At 35.5% G+C, this 27,282-nt stretch overlaps 1 protein-coding gene and 1 long non-coding RNA gene across 11 annotated transcripts in view; one reads left to right on the top strand and one right to left on the bottom strand.

The window, feature by feature from the left end:
* Cdk13 (cyclin-dependent kinase 13) overlaps positions 1–27,282 on the bottom strand; it is a 90,818-nt gene that overhangs the window by 10,972 nt on the left and 52,564 nt on the right. For 8 of the 10 annotated variants that reach the window (XM_087590678.1, XM_087590679.1, XM_087590683.1 and 5 more), the window contains 5 exon segments: positions 23,764–23,953; positions 22,624–22,680; positions 12,290–12,391; positions 12,115–12,192; positions 559–675 (listed from right to left, as the gene is read on the bottom strand). In XM_087590678.1, the coding sequence (XP_087446804.1) occupies positions 559–675; positions 12,115–12,192; positions 12,290–12,391; positions 22,624–22,680; positions 23,764–23,953 (544 nt within the window). 10 annotated transcript variants of the gene reach the window in all.
* On the top strand, positions 245–3,959 carry LOC148000193 (uncharacterized). The gene is made up of 2 exons (XR_015641699.1): positions 245–2,111; positions 2,617–3,959. It is a non-coding gene; the product is annotated as an uncharacterized LOC148000193 (long non-coding RNA).

The following is a 27,282-nucleotide window of genomic DNA, read 5'->3' as shown; positions in this document are numbered from 1 at the left end:
TCAGTATGTTGCACAAGTATCAATTTTCTTTTCAAAAAGTATTGTTATTTTTATACAGTGCTGGACTATTTAGCAAATAATATCCTTCATTACTCTCTGAGAAATTCATGGTTATAAATTAAAAACTAACAGCCTAAAATAAAATAAAAACCTAAGCTCAAGTCGTATGAAAGCTGTTTTAATGAAATTTACAACACTATTATTAAAAGTTTTCTTTGTATAAACAAAATCTAATGGCTCATCACAGACGTTATGAGAGAAAAGGCATTTCACGTGCAGCAAAGAGAAACTCACAGCACAAGGCTCTGGAAGAAGAGCTGCAGTGTGTCTATCTCAGGTCAAGGGGACTTAGATCTCTCAAAAAATTAGGGCACACCCATGACCTCAGCACTTACGAGGCAGGGAAGGTTACAAGTTCAAGACCATCCTAAGCTACATAGACATTCAGGGTCAGTCTGTGAAACTCTGCCTTCAATTATAATGAAAGACCAAAGAAACAAATTTGACTACAAAATAAGCATTCAATGCAATATGGATATTTAAGCATCCCTTTCTTACAAAACAAACTCTTCTCTTAACTTCCGCCGATATTGCTTCTTTGGTTTCATGGTGTTGAAATATGGCAGTTTGATTACATCAGGCCATACTGCAGGACACGGACTCCCACATATACGACTAAACAATACAAAAAAGAAAAAGAAAAAAAAAAGAAATTTTATCATTGCCAACTACATATAGAAACTAATAAATAAAATTTTTCAAACATCAACCAGTTGTTAAGGACATAAAAGCCTTGATACAATGTTATGAGGAATTTAAATATTTTAGTCTTCATAATTTAATTTGAAAATTCCAAAATTTCCCACATATACGTTAAATCTCCTAAAGGACCTTCCTCCTGTTACATAAATCTTAAAACATAGGTAATGTTTAAAATATGTGGCCTATATGTTACAAATTAAGGAAACAAGGTGGGGTGCTGGCATAGAGTCACACAAACATAGGGTATCTTTATGATGACAGCAGAAACAGACTTCCTACCCAAATGCAACCACTGCCTCTAGATGCAAACAAGAAGCACTCCGAAGGTACTACTTCTGAAATACACAGTTCTACAATTCCAGCAGTGACACTAGGTCATGAATATTTACACATTTTAATTGTTCTACTCTTCTGACTATGCCTTGAAATTTCTCAATAGTTTGGTATACATATACAGGTAATCACATTGGGAAAATAGGTTTTAGTATATAAAAATCACAATATATGTATATCATTAGTAAAACTATCAGTAAGGTTTAACACGGTAAGACAAAATGTGAGTCTATCACTGCGATTACTAATGTCTTATTTTTTGTATACTAGTGTATATAGGAAGTTCTGCTTAAAACTCGATTTTCAAAACCTCCTCAAACCTCTTAGGAAATGTTGAACTCTCAGAGAATGGGATCTAATAGGATCCCAAAAGGATACCACCTCATGCACATAAGCCTCATCCCTTCTCAAAACGTGTTTCTTCCCAGGCTACTTTTTCATTTCTGTGATTCTGTTAAGATTTGAAGTAGTTGTATCCTTATTACACTCTACCCAACAAGGTCCCCAAAGAATATGAAGAGTAGACATCCCTTCACATGCTAATTTTCTGTCTTTTAGCACTTGTTTGGTCCTTTATATTTTCATTGTATGCCTAGCTTTTTCTCTTGGACCCAGGCAAAATGATACCCATTAATAATATAGAGAATACTAGAATAGAAAGCTGAAAGACATATTCAACTGCTGATATAAAAGAAAACATAAATGAGAGAAGAGATAAAGATTTTTGGTCATAGTTCCAAGATAAACCATAGCCAGATGAAAAAGAGTAGGAGAAATATGTTACAGGGAAAAAAATAGGCATAGGCATTAAAAATAGTAAAGAATAGATATGTAACAGGAAGACTAAATATATGAGTAGAGCTAAACTTTATGATGTTCAAGGGGGTGAGCACAGACACAGTTATACCGTGAAGTTTAACCAACCTTCTACAAATGCATAAGGCAGACAGCCTGAAACAAACTTTAGATTTGAATCCTGTCTTTGGTATCAGCCTCAATATACAACTTAAGAATCCGTTCTTTTGGGCTGGAGAGATGGCTCAGTGGTTAAGAGCACTGGCTGCTCTTCCTGAGGTCCTGAGTTCAATTCCCAGCAACCACATGGTGGCTCACAACCATCTGTAAAGGGATCTGATGCCCTCTTCTGGTGTCCGTGAAGACAGCGACAATGTATTCACATACATACAATAAAAAAAAAAAAAAAAAAAAAAAAGAGAGAGAGAGAGAGAGAGAATCTGTTCTTTTGCACAACAGTGATCGATATTCCTTCAAAGCCATGAAATGAATTGGCACCTGCTACAATGAACATAAATATGCTAAAAAGTTTCAAGTGTTTTCTTTTTTCTTTCTTTTTTTTTTAAGATTTATTTATTTATTATATATAAGTAAACTGTAGCTGTCTTCAGATATACCAGAAGAGGGCATCGGATCTCTTTATAGATGGTTGTGAGCCACCATGTGGTTGCTGGGAATTGAACTCAGGACCTCTGGAAGAGTAGTTGGGTGCTCTTAACCACTGAGCCATCTCTCCAGACCTCAAGTGTTTTCTTACATGTGCTGTCAGAAAATAAGCATTAAAGGTACCAGCCAACGGGACATTAGAGAAAATCTTGATGTTCCAAACTTAGAAACTTAACATTTCCATTCTAGAAATAATCTATTTCCCTTGGTTTTATGTGCTTTTTCCAATAAGATCTAGTGTTTGTTACTTGTTAACAGTTTCTTTTTCTCTTGAGTGTTTTTTAGCCCAAGTCATTTTGTAAGCAGTTAATCTGGAAATACTTATATATAAGGCAGGATCAAAATTGAGGCTTTACAAATTTATGATACACACATAGCATTACATTATTGAACAATTCTCAAAGTGTTAAAATGTTGATGATGGCATATTATACAGTAATTTTGATCTCTGGTTTTGAATTTACTCTGCAAGAGCTGATGAATTTTAGTTTGAGAAACACAAAATACACATTATAATGTAGTCACAAACAAAAGAGTTTCCACATATCTACTACTGATAATGTATTCGATGAGCCAGATGTGATGTACATACTCTGTAATCCCAGCACTTGAGAGGCAGGGGCAGGTAGAACCATGAGTCCATGGACAGCCTAGACTGGTCTATTTAGGTTGTAGGCCAGACAGTGCTGGAGAATAAGCACCATGTCACTCCACCTTTGAACACACTATTGTGCGTGTGTGTGTGTGTGCGCGTGTGTGTGTGTGCGCGTGTGCGCGTGTGTGTGTGTGCGCGTGTGTGCGTGTGTGTGTGTGCGCGCGCACGCACTCGTTTACTTCTCTTTAATTCTTCATTTTTGAGGCTTTTTCATTTTAGTTTATCAGTTTCAATTTTAGCTCTACTGTTTTCATCATCTATCTTTCCCTAGAATTGTAATGCCACAAATTACACATTCATCCTTATATTCAAAGGAAGATTATAACTCAAGCTTAATTTCATTTTCATAGTTTATAATGATTTATTTTCTACTTGTTTTGCATGGGTATTTTATGGGACTGAAATATAACAAATATTCTCAAAAGTGAGGCCCAAGGGCTGGAGAGATGGACCAGAAGATTAAAGCCAAGTAGCACTTTGCCCAGAATCGCAAGTTTTCTTCACTTAGTAGCAATGCAGTCTAAATTTTTATACCCATACAACAAGCTAGACCTGGAGTTTTTAACGTGCATATTCTTAATCTTTAGCTGCGAGTGGGAGCATATATCTCTAACACTCAGGAGGCTGGCGAAGACAGATTTGTAGAGTTTAAGGCCAACCTCATCTACAGAACAGAGTAAGACACCCAGGGTTACAGAGAGAGCCTGTCTCAAGAAAAGAAAGGAAAAAAAAAAAAAAAAACCAAGAACATGTGTGAACCTTTGCCAACATCCACATAGAAACAATTTTTATCCCTATCCACCCCATTTTATTACCTCCAATATTTTCCATACTTTCTTAATCCATTCTATCTCTAATGCAAACCACACCATCTGCCTTGTGAAAATATTTGAATATTATGCTGTATTTATTGCTACTACAGATTGAATACAGAGTGTTGGGCAAGTGTTCTACCACTGAGCTCCATCTCAAACTGAACTCTCTTGAGCAAAACAAATTATAAATAAATGAGTCATTGCAGTGTAAGCTTTAAAGCAGATTTTTATTACTATTTCTACCTGATCCATTTCTCACTTTTAATCAGTCACTAACAATTCAACATATACCTTAGCTTCTGTGAGCGAGGAAGTCTGCGATGGGGCACACTGATGATGCTCACTTCCTACGCTCCTTGGGCATGTTATTAGTCCTGTTCTGACTATGAAGAGCCAAGTTTACAGCATCACAGAACTTATACCACAAATAAGCAGGAGCCATGAGGCTGGTATTTGAACTCAGGTCTACCAGATTTACAAGTTCTTTTAGTTTTTCTTAAGTTTTTAAAAAACTAATGTTATAGAATCATACCTTAAGCAACTTTTTAAAAATACTATCAGAATCAAACATGTTTAAATAAACTAGAAAATGAACTCTTCCTTCTTAGCTTTCTCACAAGTTCATCTTCAGATGAACAATTACAGACAACGTTGATGTGTTTTATCTCCATGGAGTCACACTGTGAAAATGTTCTTACGCTGCTAGTCTACATCCTACTCGTAACGTAACCCTTCACTGAGTAGTGGACAGACTAAACTGAGCTGTTCGGCTCCTCATTACTCACAGGATATTCATGAAAACAAATCAAGTGCACTTACATCTAGGAGTCTTTAATGACTTTGAAGAACTTAAGATTTCTGCCTAAATGTTACCATCCTTGACCCATACACACACGCACACGTACACACCACAACCTAATCATTTTCTACACCATTATATCTTACTAATTAGTTTTGTCTCTGCCCATTCAGAACCAGAAAATACAAATATGGGATTTCTCTTCTTGGACTCCAAGGTATTCTCGGTATGTATAGTAATGCCGCAAAACATGCCATCGACATTGTTCATGCTGGACATTACATGTTTATAATCCCAGCATTTGGGAGGCAGGAAGACTTCAAGACTGTCCTAAGCTTGAAGCCAACCTGGTCTACATCTAAGGCTTAGATGGTATGAAATAGTGAGACCCTGTCTCAAACATTTAAACATGTTTAAGCCAAATGACTTTGATTTGCTCTCTTCTAAATTACACTCTATGGTGCACATCAACTGCTTTACTCTCCGAAGCTCTCATGTAATTCCACTGACTTAGCCACCATATATTGTGACCGAGTGGTTTGATTATTGTGATTTGGTTTTAACAAGCTATATTAAGTTCTCCCTTTAAAAAAAAGAAAAAAAGTCTTTTCTGGTTATTTTTACTATCCTTCTAGTCCCTTCCTAGATATTTTCACATTTATCTTTACACAGATATAAAATACAAAACAAAAACAAAATGTGTTCAGTGTGAAAACCCATGTTTGGAAATTCTAGTTATGTATGTAAGGAAACACAGTGGGACTGAGAGCTGGCGGAGCAGTTAAGTACACATACTGCTCCTGTAGGAGATCTTACAACCGATGGCTCACTAACAACTGTAACACTAGCACCAGAGGAGCTGGTACTCAAAAATAAAATGTCACTCCAACAGTCTTTTTATTTTTTCTTTTACTCTTTTAATTTCTGGTTATGTGTACTGAATGGATCTGTATATATACATGTGTGCATATGAGTATGGTGTCCGGTGGAGATCAGAAGAGGGAATCCTATCCCCTGGAGCTGTAATTACGGGTAACTGTTATCAGTCTAACATGGGTGCTGGGAACCAAACTCAAGTTCTCTGCAAGAGCAGCAAATGAGTCATCTGAGCACTGAGTCATCTCTACAGCTCCCTCTCCAACAGGTTTTAAAATCTTATATATTTAAGAACATTCTACAGTTATATAGTTTTTCAGGGTTCCACAGGCACACATGTTGGTGATTTTACTAGAGCACGTCCTCCACCACACTATTTTCTAGTTGGTACACATTTATAAAAAAAGCTACTGTCTTCTTTGTAGATTAGTCCATGACACACATATCTTAACATGTCATGAATCTTGTCTACCTTTTTGTTCTTAGGCATTTTAGGTGATCGTCTGGCACATTCAATATATTCTCCTCTATATGAATATATTCAGTGTTATATACACATTATGTCCAACTATACATATTTCATACGGGCTTACTCTGCTAACACTACTAGTTGACCGACTTTGTACATCTAAACCCTGGTAAATAGCAATACAAGAAATTTTCTTTACTTTTTTCTTCTAATATCTTACCATTAGACATTATCCTTGGTGTTAATGATATACATTTTTTACTGTGTTTTATAATCCCTTACACTTAAAGAGCTTACACCCCCCCCCCCAACAAATGTCTGTATTTATAACATTTTTCTATTGGTTCTTTGAAAAGTTCCTACATACTATATTTTACAACGATAGAATTCTTAATGAAAACTTGAATAGTTTTGCTAATGTCTCCCTCAGAAATCTCAATACAAAAATTTTCAAACTGAGTTTGTGAAATATTATCATTTGTGCCTACTATATAAAAATTTTTAGAACTCCTATTTTTTCCATGAACAGAATGTTTAATTCAAAGCTGAATTTGTCCAATTATCACTTGAAAGACCCTAGATGAATTTATTTCTCTAAGTCTCAGCTTTTTAAAACTGAAACTAGAATACATTGAGTTTTAAGAAGTTTCACTGAAATAATTCAGGTGAAACTGCTATGGCAATATGTACCTTGAAGCCTAACTGTGATATGTTATGTAGATATAGTAGCTAACAAACTCAGGACCAACAATGAAACAAAGAACAGGCTTAGAGGGAATGACATTAAAAGAAAATACACAGATACATAAGTTTGGCAACTTCTTTGCATTTCTTTTAAAAGCATTTTCGTTGTACTTAGGATAATCTTTGTTTTTCTTTCCTTTCACTTAAGAAATTACTTGCTCAGTCCTAGTTAGTGAACAATGTTTCTGAAAAGCTGCTGATTCTACATCTAACTATGTAAGTCAAACTTTAAAAAAAAGGGCAGCTGGAGAGATGATTCAGCAGTTAAGAGCACTGACTGTTCTTCCAGAGGTCCTGAGTTCAATTCCCACATGGGGGCTCATAACCACCTGTAATGGTATCTGATGCCCTCTTCTGGTGTGTTTGAGGACAGAGAGAGTGTACTCACATACATGAACTAAATAAATAAATCTTTAAAAAAGTAAAAATCAGCATTCACCCACCTTTTGATACTCACATTCCTTAACTGAGTGAGATAAATATGTAACCTTACTAGAAAACTCCTGGTTACTAACCTCCTTTTTAGCTTGCCACGTGTTCAAGATACTATTTATTTACTGAGGAAGAGAGAACATCAAAGTATGCAACAGAAGGTTGCAGTTACAGGACCAATATCCCTTGCTCTCTGAGCCCTCTGAGCCAAGCCACCCTGCCTAGAGCAGCCTGCTATCCCCGAGAGGAGCTCCATTCTTCCACCACCCTTCATCAGACTCCTGAACCATACAGACAGAAGCATATTCACCAGCAGCTGACTCAGATACAGACATCCACAGCCAAACAGTGGATAGAGCATGGGGACTCTTACAGAAAAACAGGAGGAAGATTTGCAGCCCCTGAAGGGAAAAGGAACTCCACAGGAAGAGTCAACTCTACAGAGTCAACTAACCTGGACCCTTGGGACTCTCAAAGTCTGAACCACCACCAAAGAACATACACAGGCTGGACCTAGGCCTCCCAAATCATATGTAGCAGATGTACAGCTTGGTCTTCATGTAAGTCCCGAGCAGTTGAAATGGGGGCTATCCCAAAAGCTCTTGCCTGTACGTGGGATGTGTTCTTCTAGCTGGGCTGCCCTGTCTGGCCTCAGAGGGAAAGGAAGCACCTAGCCTTGCAGAGACTTGAAGTGCAAGTGTGGGATGGAAGCAGCAGCTCAGAGGAGAAGGGAAGGAGGGGATGGGGAAGGATTGTGGGATGAGTGACAGGGAGTGGAGCAGTGAGCAGGATATAAAGAGAATGGGCTAAAAAAAAAAAAGGATGGATGGATGGATGGATGGATGGGAAGAAGGGAGGGAGGAAGGAAGGAGGGAGGGAGGGAGGGAGGGAGGGAGGGAGGAAGGAAGGAAGGAAGGAAGGAAGGAAGGAAGGAAGGAAGGAAGGAAGGAAAACAAATAGGGCAGTGACCTGAGATTCAGGATAGTGATTAATCTGAGCAAGGATGGGAAGGTTGATAGGAACCTTTTTCTTAAGGTACTGAGTCATGACTGTTAATAGACTAGATGTTACATTTTGTGAATTGCTCATATTATAGTATTTACTCAACATTTAAGAAAATATAGTTAGCATTGACAGGTTTTCAAATGTTTATAGCTTAAAACATATCATTTTAAAAACTTCCTAATATGTATATATTGTTTTTAAGTTAATCATTTTCCTATTGATATGAGACTAAGTTATTGCTTCCTGATACGGAGCACCCTCATGTTAAATAATTTTTAAGTTCATCTTAATAGACTCTTTTAAAGAAAGAATATCCTCATTTATTAAAACCAAACCCATCTTGCTTCGCTCTTGCTCCTTGTAAGAATTAGATGCTAAATTCATCAGTATGGTCGAAGACTGAGTCAGAAAGCTAACCTCGAGACAGAGAGAGGGGATGGGGGGCCTCTTTACTTGTGGCAGACAATGAAGAGAAGGCAGGGAACAGAAGAGAAGGACTGGGTCTTTGAGGTTGACCCACATTCTGAAATGCTGGCCTCTTTGAGGGCACTGAAAACTGTCTGCCTTAGTAGTGAAATCTTCAGTTTGGCTAAGTTTACTTTTCATGTCTTACCCTAGTCCATTTCTCCCTTATATTAAATTCTCTTATATGCAAGATGGGTATTAGGGGTCTTTTTCTCTTTGTTAAATTCACGGAATAACCACAAAATATAAGACTGAGGAGTTGGATATACAAAGAAAAGGAGGGAAGGAATGGTGTTCTGCAATCTTTCTCTGCCAGCAAGTCACAGTAAGGCACAGTGAATCTGAGGCATACAGCTATTATCACTTTTCTGATATTTAATGTATGTTTGTTGGTTATTTAATTCACCAATTGTTGGTTATTTAATTCACCAACTTTCTAATAAATAATTTTTTGAATTTTGAAAAGAATAGTTTAAGTAACAGTAAAACTACTGATTTAGCAATACTTGCAAGAATTTACATACTAACATGCAGGGCCTGGTTCCTCTGAGTACTTTGATAGTACTATTTTATATATTTACAACTTTCTAATGTGTTATAGGATTATTTTTTGTGAATTAAGTAATCTTGTAGTTTTTTCATTATATCTAAGGTAATTTTTTCTATCTTAGCCTACATTTGACTGAATTTCTTTTCTCACTGTTAAGGTATAAGATTAATTTACATAATACAGTTGGTAACTCATGCCCACATGAAATCTTGGCTTCATACATGAAGCTCTCCATTTTCTATATTATAGCTTGTTAAGTGTTTATTCTCTGGGCTTTATTTTGCTGTTCCAGTTTGTCACCCGAATGATCCCATTGTTTTCATTTCCTTACTTACACTATACAGCCAGGATCTGTTCCAAGAACTGCATTGTTTGGCCGATCACTAAATGCAACCTCTTAGTACAATCAAAAAAGGCAATAAACATGAGATATGTAATGCTGAAGCCAGTTAATGTGGAGTACTGTTTTACAATAAGCTTAATTTTTATGTACAAGTTCATGTGAGAATAAAAAGTACAGTAAGTACCTAAGCCAGTAAGACAGCAGCTTATTACCATTCAGGAATATTGTGTACTTAATGATTATGTGTACTATGCCTGAAAAGGATTAGCACAGTAGAGACGGCATCCCACACTGTAAGTCATGTGTGCAATACCATGTTAAAGAAACTATGATAGCATTAGCTGGTGGCAACTTCACCTTCACTGGATCACCACTGTCCACAGAACTTGTGGTTGACCAAAACATCAGTATATAGCCAAAGACTGAATTGAAGGGTGTGGCCTTCTCCTAAGCAAGATTGAGCCATGACACTTTAATATTTGATCTACTGCTCCAATTCATGAATGTATGTCCAGCAGGTGTGTCTGTTTGTGATGGTAGGCATGTGCAGAGGACAACTTTGATGATTTGGTCCTCTTGTTCAAACTCAGTAGGCTCACAGCAACTCTTTACCTACTGACCCACCATCCCTCCCACCTTTTCAAACTGCAGGCTTCATCTTAATTTTTGCATTCTAACTTTAATCCTATCTTATTTAGAGAATATACTGTATTTCATTCTTTTGCAATTCTCATTTTTAGTGTCTTCTAATATGTAACATATTATTATAAATATTCTAAAAAATATACTTATTATTTGGGAGAGTATCAGTTCCTCATGATTCCAGTTCACTTGCCTGTTGCATCGAAAAGGAAAGATAAAAGCTTCCTGGTAAACTCCACTCCTGCTTTTGCTTTTACATGTTCTTTAAATCTCAGATGTTAGAAACTTAACCCTGAAAGTCACGTTAATGGAATTTGATAGGAATAAATTCTGGGAGGTGGGAAAGTCACGAGAACTCATTAATGAGTTACTACAGGGCCATCTCTATCATAAAAGCTAGCCTCTTTGTTTAGCTTTATCTGTTGCTCCCTGTGTCACCTTCGGACTTCGCAGAGTTGCTATTAGTAAAAAGGACTTTGCGACTCACAGCTTTTCAATTTTAAAACTGCCAGCCTTTGGAATCACGAGCAAAATAACTTTTATTCTATATACTCACGAGCTAAACAACTTTTATTCCATATATATTAATTAGTCTGTGGTATTCAGACAGAAACAAAAATGAAATGGATTGAGACAATCTTTTTGTAATTTCATTGAAAGTTCCATGTGTAGATTCCCATGGGTTAAGTCTAGGACATATGCTTTCATTTTATAAGGCAACTGTTTGCCCTGGACTTGAAGCAGTATTTGTTCTGGATGAGTCCTAACCTCTGACTACAGTTATGCTATCCCCAGAGAAGAGGCTCTAACACACCTTTGTTTGTCTGCTATGCTCTACAGCAAAAGATCTCACCACTGAAGAAGAGCAATATTCAAGTTTTGGAGCCTTTTCTGGAGGGGTGGGGGCCGAAGTGGTAGCCAAACTCTAATACTGTAAAAACCTTCCCCAAAAGCAGACTTTTTTCTCTGAATAAAGTGCTCTCTTTCTAGATAGTATCTTTCAGATTTCTAAGATGACGTTAGGAATCCTTCTCTAGTTCCTGTCTGTTGCTTTATATTTATTTTGTTCAGTTAGAAAAGAGAAATGCTGTAAATTTGTGTCTCCTTCCAAATTCTCTATCAAAACACCTTGTTCTCAGTTTTGATATTTTCATGCAGATCTTCTACATTGTTATAGAGAAAACCAAACTCCCTTAAAAAAAAATTTAAGTTTGATGAGATGACTTATATCTATATCCCAACATGGGAGACTAGGATAGGAAAACTGAGAGCTCGAGGTTAGCCTGTGCTACAGTATGAAATCCCATCTTGACAGGAAAAGGAACAGATAAAAGAAAAGAACAAAAAAAGCCAACAGAGAAAACAATACTTTTAAAATGCAATTTGAAGAGAAAATTAACTGCTTGTAAGCTGTGTCCTAAGAGCCTAATAAAAAATGGCATATGCTGACAAGCATTTACATATATTCTGGTAGACATAAACAAGCATAGTTTACATATAAACTTATGTATGCACAGAATGAAGTATTTAATCATGCAGCATTCTCTCATATCATTATACTCTTCCTTCTCAGTTCTATGAAAGACTATGTCACCAAAGTAAATAACATCAAAATAAAGGTAAAAATAAAACATCTTTAAGATCCTTAATTTTACTGGAAAGAGTATCAGAGGGCTGCAACTAAAGATACAAGTTTGAAAGGAATTCAATACCCTGTGGAGCATGATATCATCCATTCCCCAAAAATGTCACCAGCAGCTTACCTTATTAGCTCTAGTTGTGCAAGTTCCTGGTTTGCTTGAAATATAGGCTTTTTAGTGAAGAGTTCCCCAAGGATACATCTAATAGAGAAAAGTAGAGCCATTATTATCTAAATTTTCTCATTTTAACTCACTAACAGAACCTTTTTAGTACCCTAAGAAAATATGTCCATCTTACCCACAGCTCCATACATCAATGGCCGGTGTATATCGTTCTTCTCCCAAGAGCAGTTCAGGTGGACGATACCACAAAGTAATGACCTTGTTAGTATATGGACGGCTAAGACAAAAACAAAAACAAAAATCGCAGGACTCTTTAAAGTTAGCATTTTTTGTAGTAAGAGATTCTCTCAATACTACTACTTTGGGCTCCTAGAAACTGAACCAAGGAGCTAGCAACGGGCTGGACCTAAGCATTCCACACATGTGTAGATGATGTGCAGCTTATTCTTCATGCAGGTCCCCCAGTAACTGAACCTGTTGCCTGTCTGTGCATCCTGTTCCCTAACTTAGCTGCCTGCCGGGCCTCAGAGGAAGAAGATGCACCTAGTCCTTGAGGAGGTTCCCCTCTCAGAGAAGGGGATGGGGAATTGGGGGGGGGGGGGTTGGTAATGTAATGTGGGGCTGGGAGGAGAGGGGAGCCAAATATTAGGATGTAAAGTGAACAAATAATTAATGGAAAAAATACCATTTTAGATAATCAAGGCAATCCCATAATCATAACTTTGATTAACTAAAGTATTTAATGCACTATCAAAATGCATGGGCAAGCACCAGTAATTCCCTAAATATGTGACTGTAAAAATAAGCAGTTAGCTGTTAACTGTAATTTGGTCAAAGAGAAGTCACCCATCAACTCAATTACTAAATAATACTTTTTTCTTTCCATAAATACTTAAAAAGTAATAATTCATAAGTGAATGATTAGCAGAAATCAATGTAGTTTGATCTGAGATTACCTAATACAATGACTGGTTTTGTTTTGGGTCTGAGGATAGTTTCGAAGAACTCTCACATGCTAGGCAAGTGGTTTACCTGGGTCCCTAACACAAGTTTGCTGTTTATTGGTGAGATAGGGTCTCGATGTGAAGACCAGGCTAGCCTTGAACTCACAGAGATCCTCTTGCCTCTTCCATGTGCTAGGTATCAAGGTGGGTGCCACAACAGTTGGCCCCTAGCAAAAGTTTTTAATTAGGCACATCTTTGATAATATTTAACACATTTGGATGCACTCTGGTTTTTAATAATAAAGTAGATGTTGACTATATGATTACTTGTGGCCTAGACTACACAGAACGACAAGCTACAGGTACGGTGCTTCATGAGAAACCTACAAAGAACATATATAAACTGAGCCAACTTATAATAACACTAAGTCTGACCATCCTCCAGTACAGAATTCAGTAGCAAAGTTTCTTCTGGTTTTGGTTTTTCAAGACAGGGTTTTCCTGTGTAGCTCTAGCTATACTGGAACTTGCACCATAATCCAGGCTGACCTTGAACTCAAAGAGATCCACCTGCCTCTGTCTCAGTGCTGAGGATTAAAGACACTTCCCAGCTGCAGCAAAATATTTCTAAACATCAGACAATAGTCACTTTCTTTATGATTCATATGAATAAGGATGATCCTAAAAAATCAGGAACTAAGGTGTTTAAAGTATAGCCTTCAGAGTAATTAAATCTTTCCATCACTTATAAACCGTATTCCTTTAGATGTCTTCCAAACAATGAGGGCAGACAGGAGGATCCCCAGGAAGGCCATATTCCAAGCCCATTTGCTCATCTGTGACTGGTTGGATCGGATTCATTTGGGGAGAGAAAAAAATGCCCGCAATTTAACCCAGCAGCTTTCTCTTAGCAACCACAGGTCTAAGGCTCCTGAAAGCCTAGGATGCATCTGAACTGCTCCACTCTAACCTGGCCGAACTTCTCTAAATAATTTGAGCACCAATACTCCTAACATCGATTTGGGCATCACAATATTGCCAAAATCAAACTGAAAATGAACAAGTAAGAGTCTAAGGCTTTTTCATTTGGTTTAATTTCAAGCAAAGTCTCAACTATCCCATCCCTGGCTATCTTGGGACTTGCTTTGTAGCTAGGATGGCCTTGAGGTTCCAGTGACTTTCCTACCTTTGACCCCAAGAGCTGAAAGCCAGGCATATATCACCACAGCTGGCTAAAATGCCTATGAAGCAAATGAAAATTGAGTAGACTTTCCTTAGTAAATTTCCTTTGCTTATTTCCTGGTATCACTTATCTTCATATAAAGTGTCTCAATTTTTCTTAGCTATATACTATTGCATCATAAACAGCAAAAGAGCTCCCAATATGAAGTCTAGTCTCCAATCTGAATAATTGATCTTGACTTGCTTCCACGGTCTTAAACTGTCTTTACTTCAGTCAAAAGTCAAAACACTCTTTAACATGAACCTAAATATAAAGCCCAGGAAAACAAGGGGCACCACAGAACACTTAAATGTAAAGTAAGATGACATATGAATCTTCTGGGTAGGGGAAGAAAGCTTGAAAAACATTTGAGGACTAACTTTTAAACTGTTTCAAGGTTCTATAAGCACTTCAAGACTATGCTGTAAAGCTGAAACTAGTTTAACTACTCTCAAAGAAATATTTAAATTAATACAAATCTCTAATTTTTAAGTTTAGAAAATAATCAAATTATGGAGAAACTACAAATATTTAAGTGATGAAATTTATTTAAAAGAAGTTTAAACAAAAGACTAGTTTACATGACATATATCAAATTCTATGTAATTTATTACATCATCATTTTTAGCTTTAAGTTTGGTTAGCCACCTTTATGAAATTTAGAACAGTCAACTTACGAAATGATTAAACACAAAACTAGACAAAATATAGCTCTAAATGTACCACATAGTATTTAATATACCAGTTAATTATTTTCTAGGTATTTCTAACATGTTAGGTTTTGTCAGATACTTTTGTTTGGTGATAGATTTCAGTGCGTTTCTTCTATAGAATCTTGGGAATTACAGAGCTTGGGGAGGTTGATTTGATTACAATATTTCCTATCTAGATTCATGGAAAGGAAGCAAGATTTAAAATACTTAAATTTCTTAAACAAAGCATAATAAAATTTCAATGATTTCTTTCATATTATAATTTGTAATATTTTTCGAGACAAGAAAAAAAACCTTAAGGTAAACTACTGAGAAATCTCGATCATTCCGTTAATACCTACCTACCTGCTACAGGAAAACAACCCAGGGTCCTTTCTTTGCTCTTATGGGTGGGGAATGAGCATGGTCTCCTCAGATTGCCCACAGGTAGGCCTCAAAGTTAAAAATCTTCCTGTTTCAGCCTCCTAAGTGCTAAGATGACAGATAGGGCGCCATCATATCTAGCCAGGAATCAACAAACTCATCTTAAATCCAACAACACTTTCACAATTTCAACAGCTACAACTCAAGAGAAAGTTGTGATGCAGGAGGAAGGAGAAAATGCCACAGGTTAATAAGGGAGCCATAAAAGTGTGGACCTGAGGGCTGACCAGTTGAAGTTAAGAGAAGAGCAGCCCAGATGAAACGTGGTAAGTAATAACTTGGGGATATAGATAGGAAAGTAGATTGTAAAAGCCCAGCTCTTGTGCTGTTTAAGGCTTACTGTAAATATAAAGGATGAGTATGATTTTTCCGGCAGGACAGAACCCCGGGTCAAGATTAAATAATGTCTACAGCAGAGCTGCTGTTCTAGTGCCTCTTGGCACTATTTCAACACTGATTGGGTTTCTCACCTCGAAAGCGCCTGTGCCTCCTCTATTCTTTTAAAAACATTTTGTTTTAAAAAGAAAACCAGGTCATGTCCCACTGCAAATAAAACTAAACTCAGCGTTATAATAAACCTGTATACTAAGGATCTTATTCCTACGACCCTACTATAGAATTTCAGACTCTTAATCATCAGGGTGCTTACCATCAACAAGCTTCTCCTACTGGAATATTCTTTGTCTGGGATTTCAATTTTCTTTCTTCAGCTTCAAATCTTAGTTCCAATTTACTTCTTCAAAGATGGCTATCTTAACTTTCCTATCGAAATTCCTCTGTTGAAAACTGCTTTCAAACAGTATTACTTGCAGCAGTGAGAACAGTGTCCTCTAGTGTTTGGTCACTTCTTCTAAAGCAGCTGCCCCACTATAAGTATGCTACACTTCTCATCCTTACTGCAGAGGTGTGGCGGGCTATGTGACCAAGTGCTTGCCACTACCTTTTCTAGGCATGTCTCATAATTCCACCCTTCTTTTCTTATTTCTGGCAATAGCCTTGGAAGGTTTGTGTAAATGATCACAGATATTCCAACCATGTTGTCTGGATGACTATATGACAGTCACCATTTGAAATGGTGCTATGGTTAAGTATTAATGTGCAATGAGGTAAGGAACCATCAGTTGACATTATTAAGTGAGAAATTCTAATACTTTAAGTCATTACTAAATGTTTTCAATAAGTTTTGCCTCTGCTAACAGTAAATGGTTGACCAGGTAGGAATAGAGACAGATTTTTCACAACAGGTAATGGTTTCTAACTATTCTCCAGTAGAGAACCTTACAAAATAATTTACCTCTTTCTAATACATTCTTTCTAACAAATTGTTCTAGCCACAATTTTTTATTAAAGTTTAGTGCAAAAGCTTTTTAAGCAATCATCCTTGCTTCCATATTTTCAAGATTAACTCACTTTTCAAGACACAGTCAAAATTGAGTTTTAAAACACATAGTTTTGGGTGATTGTTCACACAAGACCCATAAGATGTCTTATTACCAAACAGACTGACTCTTTAGCTCCCTGAGATGACTGAGCAAATGCACATTTTCTAGAGCAGGGAGACAGTACCCAGGTTGGGGAACTGGAAGGAGGGAGGTAGTAGCAAGAACTTGAAGAAGTTAATGGTGTATTAATGTTTTAAACAAACTCGTTTAACAAATTAAGTTGATGGAACATTTAGTATGTTGATAGACATCAGTATTTTCAGTTCAAGTCCAGTCTGGGTCATATACTTAACTCTCTAACAACAATTAAAAACAAAAAGTAGGTTGGTGTTCTGGTTCTGCTTCTCCAAAAAGGATACTATGCCACATTTTCCATTTTACTAGTTAATGAGAAAAAAGCAAACACTGAGAAAGTATGCATACAAAGGACTTTAATCATAAAAGCAAAACTGAACATATGGAAGAAAAAAAAAAAGCTATGAGGGCACTGAAGCCAATTTCACAGACTACATGACTCAACAATTTATATAGTATTAGAAAAAACACTCCATGTTATGATTAGGTTGATATATTTACAAAGGTAAAGATCAAACTAAATGAAATTGAAATTATGTTTACAAGTAAAAAGAATTTAAATCCCAAGAAATTCAAAAGTACTGTTGACTTTCAGATCTGGTTACAGATTCCTGACATCCTGGAGATCTTGCTTACACCACAGAAAGAATTAGGAAGTCCTATGTAATACGACTTATTTTCTTCATGGATAAAGCACTGAACAAAGTTTCAATTTATTCATATAATTAAAGTTCTAAGCAATAATCATCAAAGGCATCACACACGTAAAAACAGTGAGTCCAATGAGTTCTTATTTGCAGATGGCAAAACTAAACTGTATACAGACTTCAGAGAGAAAGGGGTCTAAGGGCCAGCAAGATCCAACTTTGCTATTAAGTACCTTCATCTGTATACCATTGGGTTTGTTTTACAAACCTAAAACTAGGAATTAACCCCAGTACCTTGAGCATGCTGGGCAAGTACTTTTACTAGTTTTTGAAAAGGCAACTGACATTATCATATCAAAAAGTGAAGTAATATCTGGTGGGACAGCAACAACACAAAATGCTTTTTTAAAAAGCCTTTGCCTTAATTATCAAATTTTTCTTTTCATTTTTTATCTTCCTCGTTTAGTATTTGAACACTGCCTAAATACAATAGAATTGAACATAAAGAATTGAACTAAAGAAAACAGTGGAAAAAAAAGTGTGTTAATCTACCTCAAGAAAACTATAGTTAAAGCATATATTATGGCTGGAGAGTTGGGAGGAAAAAGCCAGTTAAATTCAACAAATCTGGGGCTGGAGATGTCTCAGGAATTAGTTAAAAGCACTGGCAGCTCTTCAGAGAACCCGAGTCCAACTTCTAGCACCCACATGGCAACTCAAAATCATCTATAACTCCAATTTCAGGGTATCCAAACCTCTCTTCTAACCACCTTGGGTACTACACATACACATGGTTCATATACACACGCGCAGACAAAACACCCACATAAGTAAATTCAGCAAACCTTTTGCTATAAAATAACTACAAAAATGGTTGTTTACCTAATGGTACCATTTAAAGAAGCCCGGTGAGGCCCCTAGTCCTCTCTCTACCTGAAAGATACTTTCATAAGATCAAGGTATGATCCAGACTTAGACAGAAAGCACTAGAGAAAACAGTATTTCTGTCCATAATTCCAGATCTACTTCCTAACTCTATTGGGTACTGCTGATGTGAACAAACAAAAAGCCATGTATTTTAACTTGTACCCATTTCAGAGGACTTTCATTTCAAAAAAAATTTTTTTTGGCATAGTAAACAAGGCAAGTAACATGGCTTAAGATATGCACACCACCTTGGTGGAGATGAGCAATAAACATACATACTTGATAACATGAAAAAATGCCAACAGTGGAAATTTAAATTTGTAGTAGGGAAAATATGGGTGACAGGTTCCAGGAGGTACAGCAGGACACTGCTAGACATTTAGTTGCTTTTCTCACTTAACATAATCAAAATGGAGTACACAGAGAAAAACGCACTTCAATTTCATTTTGATTTTCCAATTAAGTCATCAATCTGAATTGACTCCATTGTAAAGACTGTTGAGGGATATTATCTACTGTTATGTATATCACTCAAGCACTGTTTCCATCTCTAAAATGACCTCAATTCAAGATGAGACCTAAGCTGAATTTCTCCAAGTCCCTGAACAAATGGCAAGACAGGACTAGCCACTAGATGGCAACATCGATTTAAAGGTGTCCTGCCTGGGAAAGGTTGTGTCAGGAATGTTAAAAACCCTTTTCTCCCTCTCCCTTTTCATGGGACCACAGAAATGCAGCTGACTTTGGTTACTATAAACGAAAGTTTTATATTGATAAAGGCAATTTTTAGAAACATTACTAGATATTTGTGTTTGTTTATTAGTTTGAGTACTTTGTAACTCATAACTTTGCAGCACTTTGGTTTTGATAGTTCTGTGGGTTGGGTCAACAGTCTCAAATACACCCAGAAGGGGCTCTGCCACTGAGCAACATTTTAAGCCGAGTATTTGAAGATGTGAAATTGTGTTCGTTTTGAAGGGTGTGATTGTTCTGCCTGCATGTCGTATGTGTTCCGTGTGCATGCCTAATGTCCATGGAGGCCAGAACCAGAAGATACCATTAGATACCATGGAACTGGGTTCCAGATGGCGGTGAAGCGTCCCATGGTTGTTAGAAACCAAACCTGGGCCCCCTGCAAAAGCAGTTAAGTCCTCTCAACCACTGTGGCATCTCCTACAGGTGTAACTTTGGAGATATTAAATCCATCACCATAACATTTAGAGTTGATTGAAACTAAGTAACTAGCTTAACCAAGATTTCACAGTGGCCCCAGTACAGTGGCAAAGTATCGATCATGAGGAGGCTCATTCAGGACCAAGCTAAACTACAAAGTATGTTTGAGACTAACCTGGGCTACACAGTGAGACCCTATCTTAAGAAACAGGATTTTACAACCGATTAAAGGTAATACAAAGACAACAAACAAAGTCTCTCAATCTACTACTGTTTTATTTTTTTCAAACTTAAAAATGGTAATAATTGTGCTTTTATAATTTTTCCTCTAGAAAATGGAGTAAATTTCTATTTTTGTGGAAAACACTTTTTTGTCCTATGGGAAAGTAGATTTCTGAAGTAGATTTTAAAAAACCCTTTTAAAAATGCAAAAGAGGATATCCAAAGGAGCAACCCCCTCAAAGATGGTATGTTTGCTTATAAAACAAATGATACAAAGTTTTCTCATTGTCCCTGGCCCAAAAAAGAATTTACTATGCATAACTTTAAGATTGAGAATTACAGGGTTGTAAATTTCTCTAGACTGAAAATTCCTACACCAATTCACCACAACAGAAATCATGTCAGTGAACTGCCACATTTAGTGTATGTGTGTGTCTGTGTGTGTATATATATATATACACACACAGACACACACATACACTACATACATGCAACATATATACTACATATGTTTGTCAAAGATACATGATATATGTGTATATATACTATACAATAATTTTTGTCTGGAACATCTACTCCAAATGCATGGGGATATCTTCAAAATATAACCTTAGCTGTAAAAGAATAAATTAGGATGAAACATAAAGTAAGAAGAATGAAAGTCATTCATTCCAGTACGATAGTTAAGTTGCATGAAGGACAATATAACTAGAGTGAAATATAAAGAGATTACAAAAATATAATCCTTAATTAACCAAAATTCCCCCAGACAGCCAGATTAGTTAAAACTTTAAAAAATTATTATTCAAGTGAAGTTTTAGACTAACATTGAGACCATTTTCTTGACAAATTCTACCGAAAGATACATTACTATATGGCAGAAATATTTAAAAATGTAGACCCAGGCATAGAGGTATACATATTTAATTTGAACACATAGGAGGTAAAAGTATTGTCTCTGAGTTCAAGGCAGGTCATTCAGTCCGTCATAATAACAAAAACGCAACTGAATGTGTACAACAACAGAAAAACTGATGAACAAAGTATGATGCATATGCACATTAGAATATCATGAATTGGGGTAGACAGGGAGGTGAGAGAATCTGGGAGAGGGGAATATAAAGAATATGATAAAAATACAGTATATGAAAAAATTCTAATAAAATATGTTATAAAAAAATTATACATACACATTGTCTTGTTAAAATATGATGGACATTAAGGTAAGTAAGTCAGGCAAGGAAGACATAGATCACATGATCTCATTTGCATACATAAGCTAATAAAGTTCAATTCAAAAAAGTAAATTCAACAATGGTAATTTCTAAGAGTTGTATATTGGAGACTTGAAAAAAATGTAAAATAAAAAATATAAAATCTTCAGTTAGATGAGAGGAATAAGTTCAAGATATTTAGCAAACACCTTGATAAACCTGATAACAATTCAGTGTCTTCTTGAAAATTAACAAATGTTAAGTGTTCTGACCACCAATTAAAAAAACTGGGATAAGACACTGGCCTAATTTGCCTGCTTTATCCATTCTACAATGTTATTCATAGTTCAAAGCAATGTACTATATAACATATAACTTGATATACCAATTAAAAATAATTTTAAAAAGAATATTACTTAATTCAAAGCAATTTAAATAAATAAATATATAAATAAAAGCTGGAAACGAATCAGATATACTAACTAAATGTATTAAATCAAATCAATCCCATGGCTTATTTACATAAAATCATTATTTCAACAAAATACTTTATTTTAAAAGTCTGTATTAATTCTATAGGAGTCATATTTTTACAACTAGACACAAGGGAGCCAGTCAGATACACACCCCAACTTTAGCCAGAGAAGCTCCATCTGTCTCTATCTTATACACTCAACTTCCTCACAATTGCTTGTTTAAATAGTTCCAGTGAGTTTGGAAAAAAACAGACTACTGTAGATATAAGTAAAACACAAACAAAAAAGGTGAAGTCTAAAATAATAAAACATAGGTTTAGAATTTAAATGTACCAAATATACCAAACTTCATTATTAAATACACAATTAAAAACCTTAATGTTTTGATCTGCATTAAAAATTTATTTATTTTTAAAATTTAAAGTTCATTACACACACACACACACACACACACACACACACACACACACACACACACACACACACATATATATATATATATTTTTTTTTTTTCGGAGCTGGGGACCGAACCCAGGGCCTTGCGCTTCCTAGGCAAGCGCTCTACCACTGAGCCAAATCCCCAACCCCCATTACACTTATATTTAAAGTCATATATTTTAATAGAAATTTTAATTTACCCACCATTTAGAAATTGAATACAAAAATGTAAGATTAAAACAGCCAAACCAGTTTTTTTTCTTTATTATTCAGGAAAACATAAATGTCTGTTTAAAAAAAAAAAAAAATCAGGGCTGGAGAGACAGCTCAACAGTTAGAACACTTGTTGCTTTTTCAGACAACCTAGGTTCAGTTCCCAGCACCCACACGGTAATTCACAACTCTCTATAACTCCAGTTTCAGGAGATTCAAAGGCCCTCTTCTGACTCCACTGGTCTAAGACATGCATATGGTAAGCATACAAACATGTGGCGAAAGACTCATACACATAAAATTTAAAAAATTTATATTCTAAATACAGCTTTTAAAACTGAATTTAGTGCTTACAGTAATTTGTTTCAAGGTACTCTTACCTTTCTTCTGAGCTATATAAACGAGCAAGTCCAAAATCTGCAAGTTTTATCTGTCCTCTGGTAGAAATAAGACAAAATAAAAAAAACATTAGTCTATTCCAAGGACTCAATGAAAACACATTAATAACAAAAGCACACATAATTCCTTGTATTGCTATACTTCAGGCAAGGTTAACTAGTGGGAAACTTTACAAGGTAACTATTAGTTTGCTTTGGATAGTTTCTTGTTATGGGCCTATTCAATCATCCATATCTATACATTCTTGATCTTCAGATTCAGCTGGATATAAATCAAAACTATTGGAGGGACTATATTGTCGTGAAGATCCAACACACTAACGTACTAGTGTAACGGTACCTCAGGTGCCACTTCAGTTCTTACTTAAGAAAGTACTTCAAGTGACACCTAGATCTAGGAGTATTCAAATAGTGCTCTAGAATTAAATCACATTATTTGAAATTTATGTTTAACTCTCTAGATCTTGAAAGGTTAGGGTATACAAAATTATTATCTACCATTTAAAAATAGGTGATGCATGTTTATTTAAAAATTTAAAAATAGTACTAAATACAAGAATAATACTAGAATTATGCTGTTTCTGAAAATATTTACCATAAACCTTTTATACATGTTATAAAATATATGTAAAAAATCTAATGCTTGGAGGCAGGAATAAGGATAAAGAAATAGCTGAGAAGCTTAGAATGGTGGCTGTGCTTTCAGAAAAATCAAGGTTCTATTCCCAGCACTCATTTGGTAGCTAATAAACATCTACAACTCCAATTCGAAAGCATCAAACACCCTCTTCTAGCTTCCAGGGACATTATACCCATAGTACACAGACACACATGCAAGCCAAACACCTATATTTCAAAAAAAAAATTTAATTTTTTTGTAAAATCTATACATAACTTAAAGCTGAAATCATATTATTCATTATGAGAGTCATTCATTTCAAATTATCTGGAAGAATATCAAACAAAAAGGACATATGTACATTGGAAATCATTACTGGAGCTACTGGAGAACAACTGTAGCAGCAATTGTTCCAAACCCAAGAAATTAGAAGCAATAAACTGAACTTATAGGAAGTTCTATATTACATTAACACTTTAAATATGTAAATTTCATATCCATACCTATTATTTAGAAGGATATTTGAACATTTAATATCTCTGTGCAAAAAGTTCTTCTTATGACAATAATCCAGGCCTTCCATGAGCTGTCTCATAAAAGATTTTATATGGTTTTCATTAAAATGAACCAAGCCTGACTCCAGCAGTCCCATCAGATCATGGTCCATATATTCAAACACCAGGTAAAATGCACCTGAGAATGAGAATGATTAACAGATCAAAGGCTTTTATTCCTACAATCTATCTAGAGGTTCAAATGACTTTGATAAAATGCTGGTATAAAGGAATTGGCCCTTAAAGATAAGAACTACTTTGTCATTTATTTGTAAGACTTCTTTACTCTCCCAGAACTTGAGTATCAAAAATGTGTCTCAAGAAAACAGTTTTCTTCTAATGAGAGCCATTGATATAGATCACCACCCATACTAATTTCCACATTATTTATAGTTTTTGATCGCATTAAATTCTTCCCTATATCAGACAAATCGTTTTTCAGAAGAAATTGAATAAAATTTCAAAGAATATCAAAAGGGTGTACAAAGTACTGCTTTTAATACAAGAGCCTGAGCCCAAATAGACCAGAGTCCTCTTTAGGTGATTCCTATTAATAAATTCATTCATATAAGACTATATTTGAAAGCATAAAAATTACAACTTTATACAACCAGTGTTTAATGTTTGAAACTCTTAAATAAAACTTATACAAACTGAATCCAAAGCTAAATAAATAAACATTACATCAAGCAAAGCTTTACAGCATGAGTTCTAGGAAAGCCATAGCTACAAAGCAGCCTTGTCTTGAAAACCCAGAACAGAAAAAGGAAAACTAACATGTCACCATCTGTGAAAAAGAGAAAAACCATATTATGCCAAAGAAGACACCCAACACAATTCACAATCAGCTCCTAACTTTAAACAGAGCAAAGAGCTTTCAAAAGTGATACAATAAAAAGGTTATCTTCTAAAAATTTATTGTAGTACCTCTCTGAAGACAAGGACCATGGGCATATTTACCAAGAAAATGCTAGGTATTATTTGAGACAAAATCTTAATGGTTACTAATTTTGTGTAGATGTTAATATGCAAAATTTAAAATAAAAGTTATACCCAGGAACTGGTTACTACTGGTAGATGAAATGACTATCTTCCTGAAAAACTAAAAAGAATACAGAGGAAATCATTGGATTAGAGAAAAGTCTTCCTTCTTTTTCTATGCACAAATAAGCAAGACTATACATACAACCATAATTCATCAAAAAGAGGTTTTAAGAATTGGGAGATAGCCCAATGGCTAAAAGTGTATGCTGCATAAACCTGAAAACCAAAGCTCACATCTCAGCACCTAGGTAGAACCTGGCCATGGCTGTGGGAGTTTACAACCTGTGTGGGGGTGAAAACAAACAAATTCTCAACACTCACTGGCTAGCCAGCATACCTTAATTGGCAAGCTTCAGGGTAAGAAAACCTCTCTTGGGAAAAATTACATGAAGACTGCACAACAGCCTTCATCCTCCTCTAGCCTCCTCCACATGAGTACACACTCTCACAAATAAAAAGGTTTTAGTAATACTACAGTAACAGCAAAATACAAATGACTAGAACTAAATTGTAACAAGAATTAAACATCAAAATAGAAATATTACATAATTTTAATTAAAATAAAATTAGTGGATAGGTTTTATTATTTTGCCTAAGGGAAAAGGGATGGACACTTAACTTGGCAAAATAACTATAAAATTCACCTTGAGGAAATTGTATCTGATCACTGTCCAAACACTGTTGAAAATATACTTTGCTCTATGTCTTGTTATGCTTAGAGACAGAACAGTGAAATAATGTCAGATGGACACAATGGTGTAATGCAAGTAACCCTAGCACTTTAAAGGTAAAAGGAGAAGGATCAGAAGTTCAAGTCCACAGCTCTATATCAGGTTAAGTGGAGCCTCCAATACTTAAAAAAAAAAAAAAAAATATCTGTGTCCAAAACAACATTAAAGATGCTTAAATTCACTACAACTCCAAATGTTGATATGGCATCTCAACAAAAAGATTTCAAGAGACTATACAATATTAACACAGGTATTGGGAGGTAAACATAATATAAATATTTATAAGATATGTTTAATTTCCAATTGCACAACCCACAGAGTTGGCTAGGAACCCACTGGTAGCTACTGAGTGCTTGTGGCTTAGTCCAAAATTGTTTTAAGTATAAAACATGCACCAGATTTCCAATACTTAATATAAAACAAATATAAACTATCTCCGTAATATACTAAGTTAGGTATTAAGTATAGAGGCATGAAGCATGGAAAGAAAATCTCAAATACAAGGCCAAACTGGTAATTATATATAGGAAGACTTTGTCTCAAAGATATATAATACTGGTACTAATAATAAATGATAATAGGTTAGACAGAGCTGAACAGTTAAGGGTCCTTGTTGCTCTTATAGACCTGAGTTCAATTCCTAGCACTCATTTCAAGTGGCTTATAACTTATAATTACAGCTCCAAGGAATACATCCTCTTCTGCCTTCCATGAACATCCACATGCACGTTTGTGCACACACACACTCATAAATATAGAAACAAAATCTTTAATCAATTTAATAATAATTGATTATACATTGAAATTACCTACTACACACTGAGTTAGAGGTTATTAAAATTGATTAATTTCATCTGTTCCATTCTGTAACATAATCATTAGGTAACATTTTAATTTGAAATAGAAAGCCTCCTATTTCTATCAAGTAAAATGAATGAGAAGCCTAAGAACTGAAATGAGATAAGATGGAAACCATAAAGTTCAATGGAAAATATTAAAAAGAGTAAAAATGTAAAAAAATAGTGTAACATACAATAGTCATTTAATATTGGCTACCAGTTAAAAGATAAAATAGAACTCATTAATAATAGCTAATTAAATTAAAAGGAAATTTTTTTTAAAATTCCCTTTTAAGACCAAAAACCCACATAGACAAAAAAGGGCACGGGAATAAAAATGCCAATCTTCCCAAATTAATCTGTAAATTATGCAAAAGCCCAACTTCTAAAATTATCAGTGTGGTGCTTTAAATGATAAAAATGGCTCTAGAGGCAAACGTACTGGAACAATTGATGCCAAATTAATAGCACTGTTTGAGAAGGTTATGGAATCTTAAAGGAGTGGAATCTTGTAAGTACACCAACAAAGGCAGGCTTTGAGGTTTCTAGACTGGTTTCACTTTTGATTCCCTCTCACTACTTCCAGTATATGGATGAAATGTGATCACCCTGCTTCCTCATTGCCGTGTCATACCTTCCCAACCATGTTGGACCACATTCTCTCAGGAACTGTAAGCCAAAATAAACTTTTTTCCCCTAACTTTGTTTTGTCCCGTATTTTATCACAACAAAAGTAACAAGTACAATCAGTGAAAGTTTTTTTCTCTACAATGTATATCATACAGGAAAATAACTAAGAACAGCGAAAGCATCTGAAAGACAAAAGGGATATATAAAAAAAAGTTCTACATTCC

This window comes from Rattus norvegicus, chromosome 17, assembly GCF_021556685.1.
Source record: "Rattus norvegicus strain SHRSP/BbbUtx chromosome 17, alternate assembly SHRSP_T2T, whole genome shotgun sequence".
NCBI classification, from domain to species: Eukaryota; Metazoa; Chordata; class Mammalia; order Rodentia; family Muridae; genus Rattus; species Rattus norvegicus.
This window is presented reverse-complemented; position numbering and strand designations above follow the sequence as displayed.